The sequence below is a fragment of the Bombina bombina genome, chromosome 1 (genome assembly GCF_027579735.1).
Source record: "Bombina bombina isolate aBomBom1 chromosome 1, aBomBom1.pri, whole genome shotgun sequence".
Taxonomy (NCBI): Eukaryota; Metazoa; Chordata; class Amphibia; order Anura; family Bombinatoridae; genus Bombina; species Bombina bombina.
Window position 1 is genome coordinate 1,117,401,494 of NC_069499.1, and position 14,455 is coordinate 1,117,415,948.

Sequence of the window (14,455 nt, forward strand, 5' to 3'; positions counted from 1 at the left end):
TCCAGTCTACACAATTTCTCTGGCACTGCAATTGTAACACAGTCATTCAGATCAGCTAAAACCTCCCTGAGCAACAAGTGGAGGTTCTCAAGCATACATTTTAAATGTAGAAATATCAGAATCAGGTTAAATCATCTTCCCTGAGTCAAAAATATCACCCACAGACTGAAGCTCCCCTCAGCTTCTGCATATTGTGAGGCAGTATCAGACATGGTTCTTAAAGCATCTGTATGCTCTGTATTAGGTCTAACCCCAGAGCTATCTTGCTTTCCTTTAATTTCAGGTAGTCTGACTAATACCGATGACAGTGTATTATTCATAACTTCCGCCATGTCTTGTAAAATAAACGCTATGGGCGCCCTTGATGTACTTGGCGCCATTTGAGCGCGAGTCCCTGAAGCGGGAGTCAAAGGGTCTGACACGTGGGGAGAGTTAGTCGGCATAACTTTCCCCTCAACAGAAACCTCTGGTGATAACTTTTTTAAAGACAAAAAATGATCTTTATTGCTTAAAGTGAAATCAGTACATTTGGTACACATTCTAAGATGGGGTTCCACCATGGCTTAAAAACATAATGAACAAGGAGTTTCCTCTATGTCAGACATGTTTGTACAGACTAGCAATGAGACTAGCAAGCTTGGAAAACACTTTAAATCAAGTTAACAAGCAAATATAAAAAACGTTACTGTGCCTTTAAGAGAAACAAATTTTGTCAAAATTTGAAAAACAGTGAAAAAAAGGCAGTAAATCAAACAAAATTTTTACAGTATATGTAATAAGTTAACAGAGCATTGCACCCACTTGCAAATGGATGATTAACCCCTCCATAAAAAAAAAAAACGGATCAAAAAAACGAAATGTGCTGTGGTCTTACCTTCCCCATAAACGATTTTGGAAGCCTTTTTAGCCCTTTAGATATGTCCTATAGTATTCATGGGACTGCTGAGGGAAGCTGGATGATTCATTTTGTAATTTTAACTGCGCATATTACAACAGTGGAAAGCCTCAGGAAACTGTTTCTAGGCAAAATTTAAGCCAGACATGTGGAAAAAACTAGGCCCCAATAAAGTTTTATTACCAAAGCATATATAAAAACGATTAAACATGCCAGCAAACGTTTTATATTGCAAATTTATAAGAGTATATATCTCTGATAGTAAGCCTGATACTAGTCGCTATTAAATCACTGTATTTAGGCTTAACTTACATTAATCTGGTATCAGCAGCATTTTCTAGCAATTCCATCCCTAGAAAAACTTATAACTGCACATACCTTATAGCAGGATAACCTGCACGCCATTCTCCCTCTGAAGTTACCTCACTCCTCAGACATATGTGAGAACAGCAGTGGATCTTAGTTACTTCTGCTAAGATCATAGAAAAACGCAGGCAGATTCTTCTTCTAAATGCTGCCTGAGATAAAATAGTACAACTCCGGTACCATTTAAAAACAATAAACTTTTGATTGAAGATAAAAAACTAACTATAATACACCACTCTCTCTTACTACCTCCATACGTGTTGAGAGTTGCAAGAGAATGACTGGATATGGCAGTTAGGGGAGGAGCTATGTAACAGCTCTGCTGTGGGTGGACTCTTGCAAGTTCCTGTTGGGAAGGAGAATATCCCACAAGTAATGGATACACCTTACAAGAGAAATTAACTTTTTTTCTTTTTCTTTAAACAAAGGATATAATACATACCAAAAAAACGTTCTTAAATAAATGTTCCCTTTAAATTTACCAAATAAAAAAAAACAACATACCCCAGGCAACACTCTACACCTCATTGCTGAGGTGCCCTATCTGTCCTGCAACCCACAGCAAACTGAGGAAAAACACGATCCTGCAGCATTTCAGCTGAATAAGTGCTAATTTATTTCCTGCTACATAGAAAAATAAAACTGGCACTTACCTCAATAGTTATCTGTCCGGCAGCAGGACAGCTCACCTGGTTTGAGAGGATGCCATCCCTCACATGGACCTGTGGAAATACAGAAAGACTGAGTAAACTTACTCAGGCTATCTAAATAGGGCAGCAAAATGTTTTGGGAAAACGCAGTGAGGATTGTACCCCACAAGTTCCCAATTGCTTAAAAGCCACCATTGCCCTACTGAAGAGACTGACATGGGCTAAGGCTAGACCCTTTAGAAAGATCAGAGCAAACCTACTCTGCTTTAAAATAAAAAAAATCTTGATTGTAGATCAGACACCAAAACTTCCCCTCCTCCTTGCACCGTAGGCAAAGTGAATGACTGGAGGTTATGGGTAAGGGAAGTGACATATATAACAGCTTTGCTGTGGTGCTCTTTGCCTCCTCCTGCTGGCCAGGAGTGATATTCACACTAGTAATTGATGATTCCATGGAATCACCATATCTTAGGAAAGAAAGTGCCTTATGGCTAGAGCGCCGATTGGGGAACAGTTCATATTGTAAGCTTGCCAAAAGAAATGAGTGGGCGGCCAGAGCACAAGGTATTAGAATGGCACAGCTAGATTAAAAAGTAAGTAACAGCACATCTTCATTAGAAGTGATCCAAAGTCCATCTAAAATATTGCTTAGATTCTGGACATGATTTAAAAAATTTAAAGTTTACCATCACTTTAACTTGCATTAACTCTCTTCCTACAATGTATTTAATTTCAAGAAGTTAAAAAGGGACACTAAACCTTTATGTATCATTTAAAATGCAGAGCAAAAAACATGAGTCTCTCTGATTAAAATCACAGAATGTGACATATTTTAACCTTACAATGAGTGTTAGCTTACCTCCTTTTCCATAGCTATGTACGATTAACTTTTTTTTTTTTAAATTGTGTTGGCAATCCAAGAATTCTACTAGAGACAGATGATTCAAGTTCACCGGCACACAATGTAAACATTACATTGCAAATTCAAACTACTGTTTAGTGACTCCTTAAATGTGAAAAAGAACCACTAAAAAGAGTAACATTACAAATATTAGAAACCAATTATTTAAATGGAAGTTTCATTTTATATATATATATATATTTTTTTTTTTTTTCAAAATACTCTTGTTTTAAGAACAAAATGTTTAGAATAACATATTCCTTGCTTATATTTGATACAATTATGTGTGTTTTCTTTTAAAATTTTCTGGACCCACAACTGAGTTTTTCATGTGGTTTATACATTTCTGCCATATGACAAACAGACATAAGTGTGACGGTGGTGATAAGAGAAAGAAACCTATTCTAATAGGTTCATCCTATTCTTGTTGAGGGGAGTGTTTTTGTGATTTGGCAACTTAAGGTTACATTGGATAACATAACATGCCATCAGACGAAATCGTTCACACATGGACACATACACCTACTAAAGTACAATGACAATGCTGACCTCTAACACTTAGGTAGTCTTACTAATTGTTGGTCCAGATACATACTAATTTTACACTGCCTAAAAAGGCGGTTTCTCTTGCACAATGTCTAGTATTCCTGGCATTTCTCACTTATAATGGCACAAAAGAGGTAGCTCACCTGAACACATCAAACCACAGTGCAAGCTAGGTTATTTGACATTACTTGTTCTCAGTCAAGGTAAATGTGCACGGAACGACACATGCAAACACTAACACTTATATATGCACACAGCATACAACTCCATTCCTTGCCATTATCTGATCATACACAGCTTCCTTTTTTTTTTTACATTTACTTCTGTAATTGGCATCATTATCACATCCACGCGAGTGTGAAGAGGGTGCACCCCGCAATATCATTAAAATTATATTGTACAAAGTCTATATATATTTATATATAATATATAATTAATTTTTTTTTTTACTTTTTGTACTTTTTCCATTTCTGGGGAATGCATGTAGAGGATCTGGAGAGAGTTTGAGATGTACTCCTCTAGGGAGGAGGTGGGTGGGGAGTACCCTGTGGCTGCATCCCAGCTGCAGTGCTAGGGTTAGAAGGCGGCAGGTGGGGACAACAATAGGTCCTTTTATGGGCTTACATAAATAAACTCCCACCCCATACCACAGCATGAGTTATCTGTGCTTTTCCTTTACTCCTGTCCTATCATTAAGGGGAATTACAATGGATATCCCCCAAAATACAAAAGTGCAGAGTCATGATTATGCAGGATGGGAGCAGAGATGGAGAGGAGACTATAATTGGTCTTTTTCTCCTCAAATCCAGCAGCTTACCCCCTTCCTATGATGTGGGATTCCTTCCTGGAGTGCTGTGGGGTGTCTCTGACTCAACCCCATCCCCAACTTCCTCAATGTATTATTTTCCACCAATGCAGGTGAAAAAATAAAATAAAAGGGGCAAAATTGAAAAACAAAAAGGAGGAGAAGCCAACTCCAATCCTTTTGTAAAAGTAGGATTTCTGGAGAAGTAGTCGGTCCTAACACTCTCTCCCACCCCCTCCCAACCATTTTCTCTTGCAACTGAGTCCACCTGGAACATGTACTGCCCCAGGAGGGTGGGAAAGGCTGGGTTTTCTCGCCTTTTATAGGATAGCACAGCATCTGCAAAACCGCTGTCTGCTGCCTCCAACTGAGGGAGGGGGTGTGACTGGAGCAAAGTAGGCGTGGACTTTAATATTTGGGAGGTGGGTCTGAAAGAGAAAATGGGTAAAAAAGGTGTGTTAGCAGAATTTGATAAACATGAAATGGACTTACCTACTAAACACAATTATAAACTACAATATTATATAGCACAATACATTTTTAAAGAAAAACACACAACATTCCATACTTAACAGTTTTTTTTTTTTTTACAATTAAGAATACTATGATGTATGTATGTTGCCTTTATTCCAGAAGACAAAAAAGGAAAAAAACAAAACAAAAATAATTTAACAAAAGATCACTCCTGGATATAAAACAATTGCAAACACAACACAGGCTTACCCCAAAAAAACAAACTCTTTGTTAAATATATTTGTGGCATAATTATTGGCACCCCTTTTAGCCAATACTTTGTACTACCTCCCTTTGCCAAAATAACAGCTCTAAGTCTTCTCCTATAATGCCTGATAAGGTTGGAGAATACATGGAAAGGGATCTGAAACTATTCCTCCATACAGAATCTCTCATCCATATTTAACCATGGGCATGAGGTACTTTCCATATGGCTACCTCTGTGTGCACCAAACCCACCTCTGGTGTTTGTTGCCAAAAAGCTCTATTTTGGTTTCATCTGACCATAGAAATACATACATACACACACATTATTTATATATATTATATATATATATTTATATATATTATATATATATATATATATATATATATATATATATATATACACACATACATACACACATATATAGACACACATACACACATATATATATATATATATATATATATATATATATATATATGAGGTGTTGTCAGCAACTAACAATATTACCAATAAAGGGCTAGTAACAATGACCTGTTTTATTAGTATTGACAGGCCATTGGTGCAGGAGAAAAAGTTAATTCATTGTTCAACTAGATAAAGACCAAAAAGCAATTCCTATCCAGCACTAACTAATACCTCTAAATCTATGGATGAAACTTCCTAGGTCTAATAAACCTCAACATACCAAAATCCATGTTAATACAATTAAATTCACTGCTAACAAGGGGGAACATATAATAAGCATTTATTGGAGCAACCACAAGGATAAATTATACGAAAACAGCTACTACCCTTTACTTGTGCAATTGCATAGATTCCTGTGCACTGGTAGTCTTGGCTGTATTAGGAATGGCAATCCCACAAATAGACACTCATGAACACCCGCCGTAGCTGTAAGTACTTGCGATTTCTTTAAGGATTCCCACTGTCGCGGATCAACACCTCCTGGGTAAAACTGTTTATTCCCGTTGATATCAACAATCAACTTGTGCAAATTCCAGGGTGTTCGTCTCCTCAGGTATTCGCCTCCTCGGTTCAACGGTTCATTAGGGATTAGGTAAAGTATGCCACTTGACTTTTCCTCAGAAAGCATCCACTGCTAGTAGCGTCAGCCTGGGTTCCTCCAGCAAACACAAATTGCCAGCTACGCACGTTTCACCCCATTAGGCGCTGGGGCTTCTTCCGGCTCCAATAAAGATCACATGACTGTGAATAACTAAAGTCTCTTTTAAAGACAACAACACGGAGGTAAAACTCCTCCCATTTTGAAGCCTTTGAAAGTAGTTATTAGTTTTAGGGCTTGGGGCAAAATGGTAACATAAATGTAACAATAACATTTTTGTGTTACGTATGGTTAAATAATATGTTACATTGTGTACAACAGTTAAGATACTTTCAAATTATACATTGATAATAATTTGTTGTTTAATTTCAACTCCCCCTTGTTGCTATTGTGAAAGATTTTTAGCAGGCAATAATACTGCTCTCACTAAGAAAGACTTAGTAATATTCTAACGATCCTAAAGATCCTATATACTGACTGTGTAATATTTATTCTAACAGATAGGCGTTTTTTTGAAAACTGTGTTTATATTAAGTTTATATTTATGATAATTAATTAGTACTTGTCAATATTTTGACATATACTATTATTAATAAGAAGAACCATTTAGAATTGGGACCTTGACATGCGTTACTTCCCTTCTTATAATCTCCACCATATTCAGAAAGGATTTTTAATTTTTATATACACTCAGACGATTCATTCACCCAGAAAACATGCATGGTTTATCTCTTCATTCATTCCTAGTGGTGCAATTTTCTTTTAAGTTAAAAATCCATTTACATTCATTTTGCAATAACAATTTATCTAAATGTCCTCCTCTTTCTTGAAGGTCAATTTTCTGCAGACCCCTAAATTTAAGTTCATGTTTATTACTATTATGTTTAAGAAAAATAAATGTCTTGCTACACTACTAGTGTCTAATACTTTATTTTTAATATCTCGTTTGTGTTCTTTAATTCTTTCCTTTAGCTCTCTGTAGGTTTTTCCTACGTAATAACAAGGGCAGCTACAGTAGACTAAATACACTACTCCTTCACTAAGACAATTTATATGTCCCTGAGTGTGCCATTGTTTACCAAATTTATCAATGAATTTATTTCCAATTACCATATTTCTGCACTGAGCATTTTGTACATCGAAAATTACCATCAGATTTTTTATATTGAGATAGTCAATTACTATGTTTATTTAAAACAAAATGGCTTTTGACTAGTTTGTCTTTTAAATTTGGTGCTTTTCTAGCTGTCATTTGTGGTGCATTACCTACACATTTAGCTATTGAGGGATCCAATGTTAGGACATACCAATGTCTAACAAGAATGGATCTTATTTTCGCCCAGGAATCATTGTAAATACTTAAACCTTACTGTATCTTCTGTCCCATTTTCTTTGGGTTTATATAAAATTTCCTGTCTATCCAAGTATCTCATTTTACTGTATGCCCTTTTCAGGCAATCTTGTGAATATCCTCGTTCTTTAAATCTTTGTTTTAGATCCCTCATCTCCATTTTGAAGGTTTCTAATTTCGTACAATTACGTCTATGTCTAAGATATTGACCATGTGGTATGTTATGAAGTAAATACACTGGGTGATGACTATCAGCACGTAGCTGTTTGTTTCCTATGGGTGGCAGTAATAATAGACTGATTTTAATTTCTTATAATTAGATCCAGAAAGCGGATTTCATTTTTGCTACAAGTAAAAACAGAAGTTATGCTTACCTGATAAATTACTTTCTCCAACGGTGTGTCCGGTCCACGGCGTCATCCTTACAGGTGGGATATTCTCTTCCCCAACAGGAAATGGCAAAGAGCCCAGCAAAGCTGGTCACATGATCCCTCCTAGGCTCCGCCTACCCCAGTCATTCGACCGACGGACAGGAGGAAATATGCATAGGAGAAACCATATGATACCGTGGTGACTGTAGTTAGAGAAAATAATTCATCAGACCTGATTAAAAAAACCAGGGCGGGCCGTGGACCGGACACACCGTTGGAGAAAGTAATTTATCAGGTAAGCATAAATTCTGTTTTCTCCAACATAGGTGTGTCCGGTCCACGGCGTCATCCTTACATGTGGGAACCAATACCAAAGCTTTAGGACACGGATAAAGGGAGGGAGCAAATCAGGTCACCTAAACGGAAGGCACCACAGCTTGCAAAACCTTTCTCCCAAAAATAGCCTCCGAAGAAGCAAAAGTATCAAATTTGTAAAATTTGGCAAAAGTGTGCAGAGAAGACCAAGTCGCTGCCTTACATATCTGGTCAACAGAAGCCTCGTTCTTGAAGGCCCATGTGGAAGCCACAGCCCTAGTGGAGTGAGCCGTGATTCTTTCAGGAGGCTGCCGTCCGGCAGTCTCATAAGCCAATCGGATAATGCTTTTAAGCCAAAAAGAAAGAGAGGTAGAAGTTGCTTTTTGACCTCTCCTTTTACCAGAATAAACAACAAACAAAGAAGATGTTTGTCTGAAATCTTTAGTAGCCTCTAAATAGAATTTTAGAGCACGGACTACGTCCAAATTGTGTAACAAACGTTCCTTCTTTGAAACTGGATTCGGACACAAAGAAGGTACAACTATCTCCTGGTTAATATTCTTGTTGGAAACAACTTTCGGAAGAAAACCAGGCTTAGTACGCAAAACCACCTTATCTGCATGGAACACCAGATAGGGCGGAGAACACTGCAGAGCAGATAACTCTGAAACTCTTCTAGCAGAAGAAATTGCAACCAAAAACAAAACTTTCCAAGATAATAACTTAATATCTACGGAATGTAAGGGTTCAAACTGAACCCCTTGAAGAACTGAAAGAACTAGATTTAGACTCCAGGGAGGAGTCAAAGGTCTGTAAACAGGCTTGATTCTAACCAGAGCCTGAACAAATGCTTGAACATCTGGCACAGCTGCCAGCCGTTTGTGAAGTAAAACAGATAAAGCAGAGATCTGTCCCTTCAGAGAACTTGCAGATAATCCTTTCTCCAAACCTTCTTGTAGAAAGGATAGAATCTTAGGAATTTTTATCTTGTTCCAGGGGAATCCTTTAGATTCACACCAACAGATATATTTTTTCCATATTTTATGGTAAATTTTTCTAGTTACAGGCTTTCTAGCCTGAATCATAGTATCTATTACAGAATCTGAAAACCCACGCTTTGATAAAATCAAGCGTTCAATCTCTAGGCCGTCAGTTGGAGGGAGACCAGATTCGGATGTTCGAATGGACCTTGAACAAGAAGGTCCTGTCTCAAAGGTAGCTTCCATGGTGGAGCCGATGACATATTCACCAGGTCTGCATACCAAGTCCTGCGTGGCCACGCAGGAGCTATCAAGATCACCGAAGCCCTCTCCTGATTGATCCTGGCTACCAGCCTGGGAATGAGAGGAAATGGTGGGAACACATAAGCTAGGTTGAAGGTCCAAGGCACTACTAGTGCATCCACTAGAGTCGCCTTGGGATCCCTGGATCTGGACCCGTAGCAAGGAACCTTGAAGTTCTGACGAGACGCCATCAGATCCATGTCTGGAATGCCCCATAATTGAGTTATTTGGGCAAAGATTTCCGGATGGAGTTCCCACTCCCCCGGATGGAAAGTCTGACGACTCAGAAAATCCGCTTCCCAATTTTCCACTCCTGGGATGTGGATTGCAGACAAGTGGCAGGAGTGATCCTCCGCCCATTGAATTATTTTGGTCACTTCTTCCATCGCCAGGGAACTCCTTGTTCCCCCCTGATGATTGATATATGCAACAGTCGTCATGTTGTCTGATTGAAACCGTATGAATTTGGCCTTTGCTAGTTGAGGCCAAGCTTTGAGAGCATTGAATATCGCTCTCAGTTCCAGAATGTTTATCGGGAGAAGAGATTCTTCCCGAGACCATAGGCCCTGAGCTTTCAGGGGTTCCCAGACCGCGCCCCAGCCCACCAGACTGGCGTCGGTCGTGACAATGACCCACTCTGGTCTGCGGAAGCTCATTCCCTGTGACAGATTGTCCAGGGTCAGCCACCAACGGAGTGAATCTCTGGTCTTTTGATCTACTTGAATCGTCGGAGACAAGTCTGTATAATCCCCATTCCACTGTCTGAGCGTGCACAGTTGTAATGCTCTTAGATGAATTTGTGCAAAAGGAACTATGTCCATTGCTGCAACCATCAATCCTATTACTTCCATGCACTGCGCTATGGAAGGACGAAGAACGGAATTAAGTACTTGACAAGAACTTAGAAGTTTTGATTTTCTGACCTCTGTCAGAAAAATCCTCATTTCTAAGGAATCTATTATTGTTCCCAAGAAGGGAACTCTTGTTGACGGGGACAGAGAACTTTTTTCTTTGTTCACCTTCCAGCCGTGAGATCTGAGAAAGGCTAGGACGATGTCCGTATGAGCCTTTGCTTTTGACAGAGACGACGCTTGAATCAGGATGTCGTCCAAGTAAGGTACTACTGCAATGCCCCTTGGTCTTAGAACCGCTAGAAGGGACCCTAGTACCTTTGAGAAAATTCTCGGAGCAGTGGCTAATCTGAATGGAAGTGCCACAAACTGGTAATGCTTGTCCAGAAAAGCGAACCTTAGGAACTGATGATGTTCCTTGTGGATAGGAATATGTAGGTAAGCATCCTTTAAATCCACCGTGGTCATAAATTGACCTTCCTGGATGGTGGGAAGGATCGTTCGAATGGTTTCCATTTTGAACGATGGAACCCTGAGAAATTTGTTTAGGATCTTGAGATCTAAAATTGGTCTGAATGTTCCCTCTTTTTTGGGAACTATGAACAGGTTGGAGTAAAACCCCATCCCTTGTTCTCCTATTGGAACTGGGTGAATTACTCCCATCTTTAACAGGTCTTCTACACAATGTAAGAATGCCTGTCTTTTTATTTGGTTTGAAGATAATTGAGACCTGTGGAACCTTCCCCTTGGGGGTAGATCCTTGAATTCCAGGAGATAACCTTGAGAAACTATTTCTAGTGCCCAAGGATCCTGAACATCTCTTGCCCAAGCCTGAGCGAAGAGAGAAAGTCTGCCCCCCACCAGATCCGGTCCCGGATCGGGGGCCATCCCTTCATGCTGTTTTGGTAGCAGTGGCAGGCTTCTTGGCCTGCTTACCCTTGTTCCAGCCTTGCATCGGTCTCCAGGCTGGTTTGGGTTGTGAAGTATTACCCTCTTGCTTAGAGGATGTAGAATTAGAGGCTGGTCCGTTTCTGCGAAAGGGACGAAAATTAGGCTTATTTTTAGCCTTAAAAGACCGATCCTGAGGGAGGGCGTGGCCCTTTCCCCCGGTGATGTCTGAAATAATCTCTTTCAAATCAGGACCAAACAGTGTTTTACCCTTGAAAGGGATGTTAAGCAATTTTGTCTTGGAAGACACATCCGCTGACCAAGACTTTAGCCAAAGCGCTCTGCGCGCCACGATAGCAAACCCTGAATTTTTCGCCGCTAATCTAGCTAATTGCAAAGCGGCATCTAAAATAAAAGAGTTAGCCAATTTAAGTGCTTGAACTCTGTCCATAACCTCCTCATACGAGGATTCTTTATTGAGCGACTTTTCTAGTTCTTCGAACCAGAAACACGCTGCCGTAGTGACAGGAACAATGCATGAAATTGGTTGTAGAAGGTAACCTTGCTGAACAAACATCTTTTTAAGCAAACCCTCTAATTTTTTATCCATAGGATCTTTGAAAGCACAACTATCTTCTATAGGGATAGTAGTGCGTTTGTTTAGAGTAGAAACCGCCCCCTCGACCTTGGGGACTGTCTGCCATAAGTCCTTTCTGGGGTCAACTATAGGAAATAATTTCTTAAATATAGGGGGAGGAACAAAAGGTATGCCGGGCCTTTCCCACTCCTTATTTACTATGTCCGCCACCCGCTTGGGTATAGGAAAAGCATCGGGGGGCACCGGAACCTCTAGGAACTTGTCCATCTTACATAATTTCTCTGGAATGACCAAATTGTCACAATCATCCAGAGTAGATAATACCTCCTTAAGCAGTGCGCGGAGATGTTCTAATTTAAATTTAAATGTTACAACATCAGGTTCAGCTTGTTGAGAAATTTTTCCTGAATCTGAAATTTCTCCCTCAGACAAAACCTCCCTCCTGGCCCCTTCAGATTGGTGTGAGGGTATGTCAGAACAGTTATCATCAGCGTCCTCTTGCTCTTCAGTGTTTAAAACAGAGCAATCGCGCTTTCTCTGATAAGTAGGCATTTTGGATAAAATGTTTGCAATAGAATTATCCATTACGGCCGTTAATTGTTGCATGGTAATAAGTATTGGCGCACTAGATGTACTAGGGGCCTCTTGTGTGGGCAAAACTGGTGTAGACACAGAAGGGGATGATGCAGTATCATGCTTACTCCCCTCATTTGAGGAATCATCTTGGGCAATATCATTATCTGTGGCATCATTGTCCCTACTTTGTTTGGACACTATGGCACAATTATCACATAAATTTAAATGGGGAGAAACCTTGGTTTTCATACATATAGAACATAGCTTATCTGATGGTACAGACATGTTAAACAGGCTTAAACTTGTCAACAAAGCACAAAAAACGTTTTAAAATAAAACCGATACTGTCACTTTAAATTTTAAACTGAACACACTTTATTACTGAATATGTGAAAAAGTATGAAGGAATTGTTCAAAATTCACCAAAATTTCACCACAGTGTCTTAAAGCCTTAAAAGTATTGCACACCAAATTTGAAAGCTTTAACCCTTAAAATAACGGAACCGGAGCCGTTTTTACATTTAACCCCTATACAGTCCCAGCTATCAGCTTTGCTGAGACCCAACCAAGCCCAGAGGGGAATACGATACCAAATGACGCCTTCTATAAGCTTTTTCAGTGGTTCTTAGCTCCTCACACATGCATCTGCATGCCTTGCTCTCCAAAAACAACTGCGCATTAGTGGCGCGAAAATGAGGCTCTGCCTATGACTAGAAAAGGCCCCCATCTGAAAAAGGTGTCCAATACAGTGCCTGCCGTTTTTTAAAAAACAATCCCCAAGATTATAATAATTATTAAGAGTTATAATCTGCAAAATATGTTTAGCAAAGTAATCGTTTTAGCCCAGAAAAATGTCTACCAGTTTTTTAAAGCCCTTATGAAGCCCTTTATTCTTATACTTAATCTAAGAAAAATGGCTTACCGGTCCCCATAGGGGAAATGACAGCCTTCCAGCATTACATAGTCTTGTTAGAAATGTGGCCAGTCATACCTCAAGCAGAAAAGTCTGCCAACTGTTTCCCCCAACTGAAGTTACTTCATCTCAACAGTCCTGTGTGGAAACAGCAATCGATTTTAGTAACGTTTGCTAAAATCATCTTCCTCTTACAAACAGAAATCTTCATCTCTTTTCTGTTTCAGAGTAAATAGTACATACCAGCACTATTTTAAAATAACAAACACTTGATTGAAGGATAAAAACTACATTTAAACACCAAAAAACTCTTAACCATCTCCGTGGAGATGTTGCCTGTGCAACGGCAAAGAGAATGACTGGGGTAGGCGGAGCCTAGGAGGGATCATGTGACCAGCTTTGCTGGGCTCTTTGCCATTTCCTGTTGGGGAAGAGAATATCCCACATGTAAGGATGACGCCGTGGACCGGACACACCTATGTTGGAGAAAGGTAAATTTTAGGTTGTAGTCATTAATATTTAAAGACTTCATAAAGTCTCTTAATTTATCTTCTGTCCCTTCCCAGAGCAGTAACACGTCATCTATAAAACATATCCAAAGTCCTATATAATCTTTATTCTTGCCATCCCAAATTACTTCCTTTTCCTAGAAGCCTAGGTACAGACATGTATAAGTTGGCGCACAACAAGTGCCCATGGCCGTACCAAGGACTTGTTCATAAATCTTCTGGTTAAAGGTAAAATAATTATGTCTCAGTAAGAAGTTCAGAAGGGAAACCACAAATTGTGTATGAACTTTATATTTGAGGCCTCTATGTTCAAGGAAATATCTGCAAATTTCCACTTTATCATGTGGAATCGAAGAATATAATCCTTCCACATCAATTGCCACTAGTAAAGTGTTTTCAAGAATAGAGAGGCCTTCAAGTTTTTTCAAGACATCTAATGAATCTTTCACAAAAGAGGGCAGAATTTCAAGGAAGGGTCTGAGATTGTAATCAACATATTCAGAATTTTTTTCAGTTAAAGAACCAATCCCGGAAATTATAGGCCTTCCAGGAGGAGGTATTTTCCCTTTATGTAAATTTTGGGATTGTATAAAAAGTTGGAATTATTTGGAACTTTACCTTTAAATAATCAAATTCCCGTTTATTAATTATACCCTCTTTTAATGCTTCCCCCAGGATACTCTCTAATTGTTGAGAATATAATTCTGTAGGATCACTTTTCATATCCTTTATAATGCACTTTGTAATTTAATTGTGCTGTACATTCTTGTAAATAATTTTTGTATCTAATATAACAACATTTCCGCCCTTATCTGAGGGCTTAATCATGATGGTTTTGACAGTTGTTTATAAG

General features: G+C 39.1%; 1 protein-coding gene across 2 annotated transcripts in view; it reads right to left on the bottom strand.

Moving 5' to 3' along the window:
• Positions 1-3,131: 3,131 nt before the first annotated feature.
• FBXL20 (F-box and leucine rich repeat protein 20) overlaps positions 3,132-14,455 on the bottom strand; it is a 188,948-nt gene continuing 177,624 nt past the window's right edge. For both annotated transcript variants that reach the window (XM_053697937.1, XM_053697945.1), the window contains exon 15: positions 3,132-4,591. In XM_053697937.1, coding sequence (XP_053553912.1) covers positions 4,484-4,591 — 108 coding nt within the window. In that variant the 3' untranslated portion in view covers positions 3,132-4,483. The remainder of the gene's footprint in view (positions 4,592-14,455) is intronic.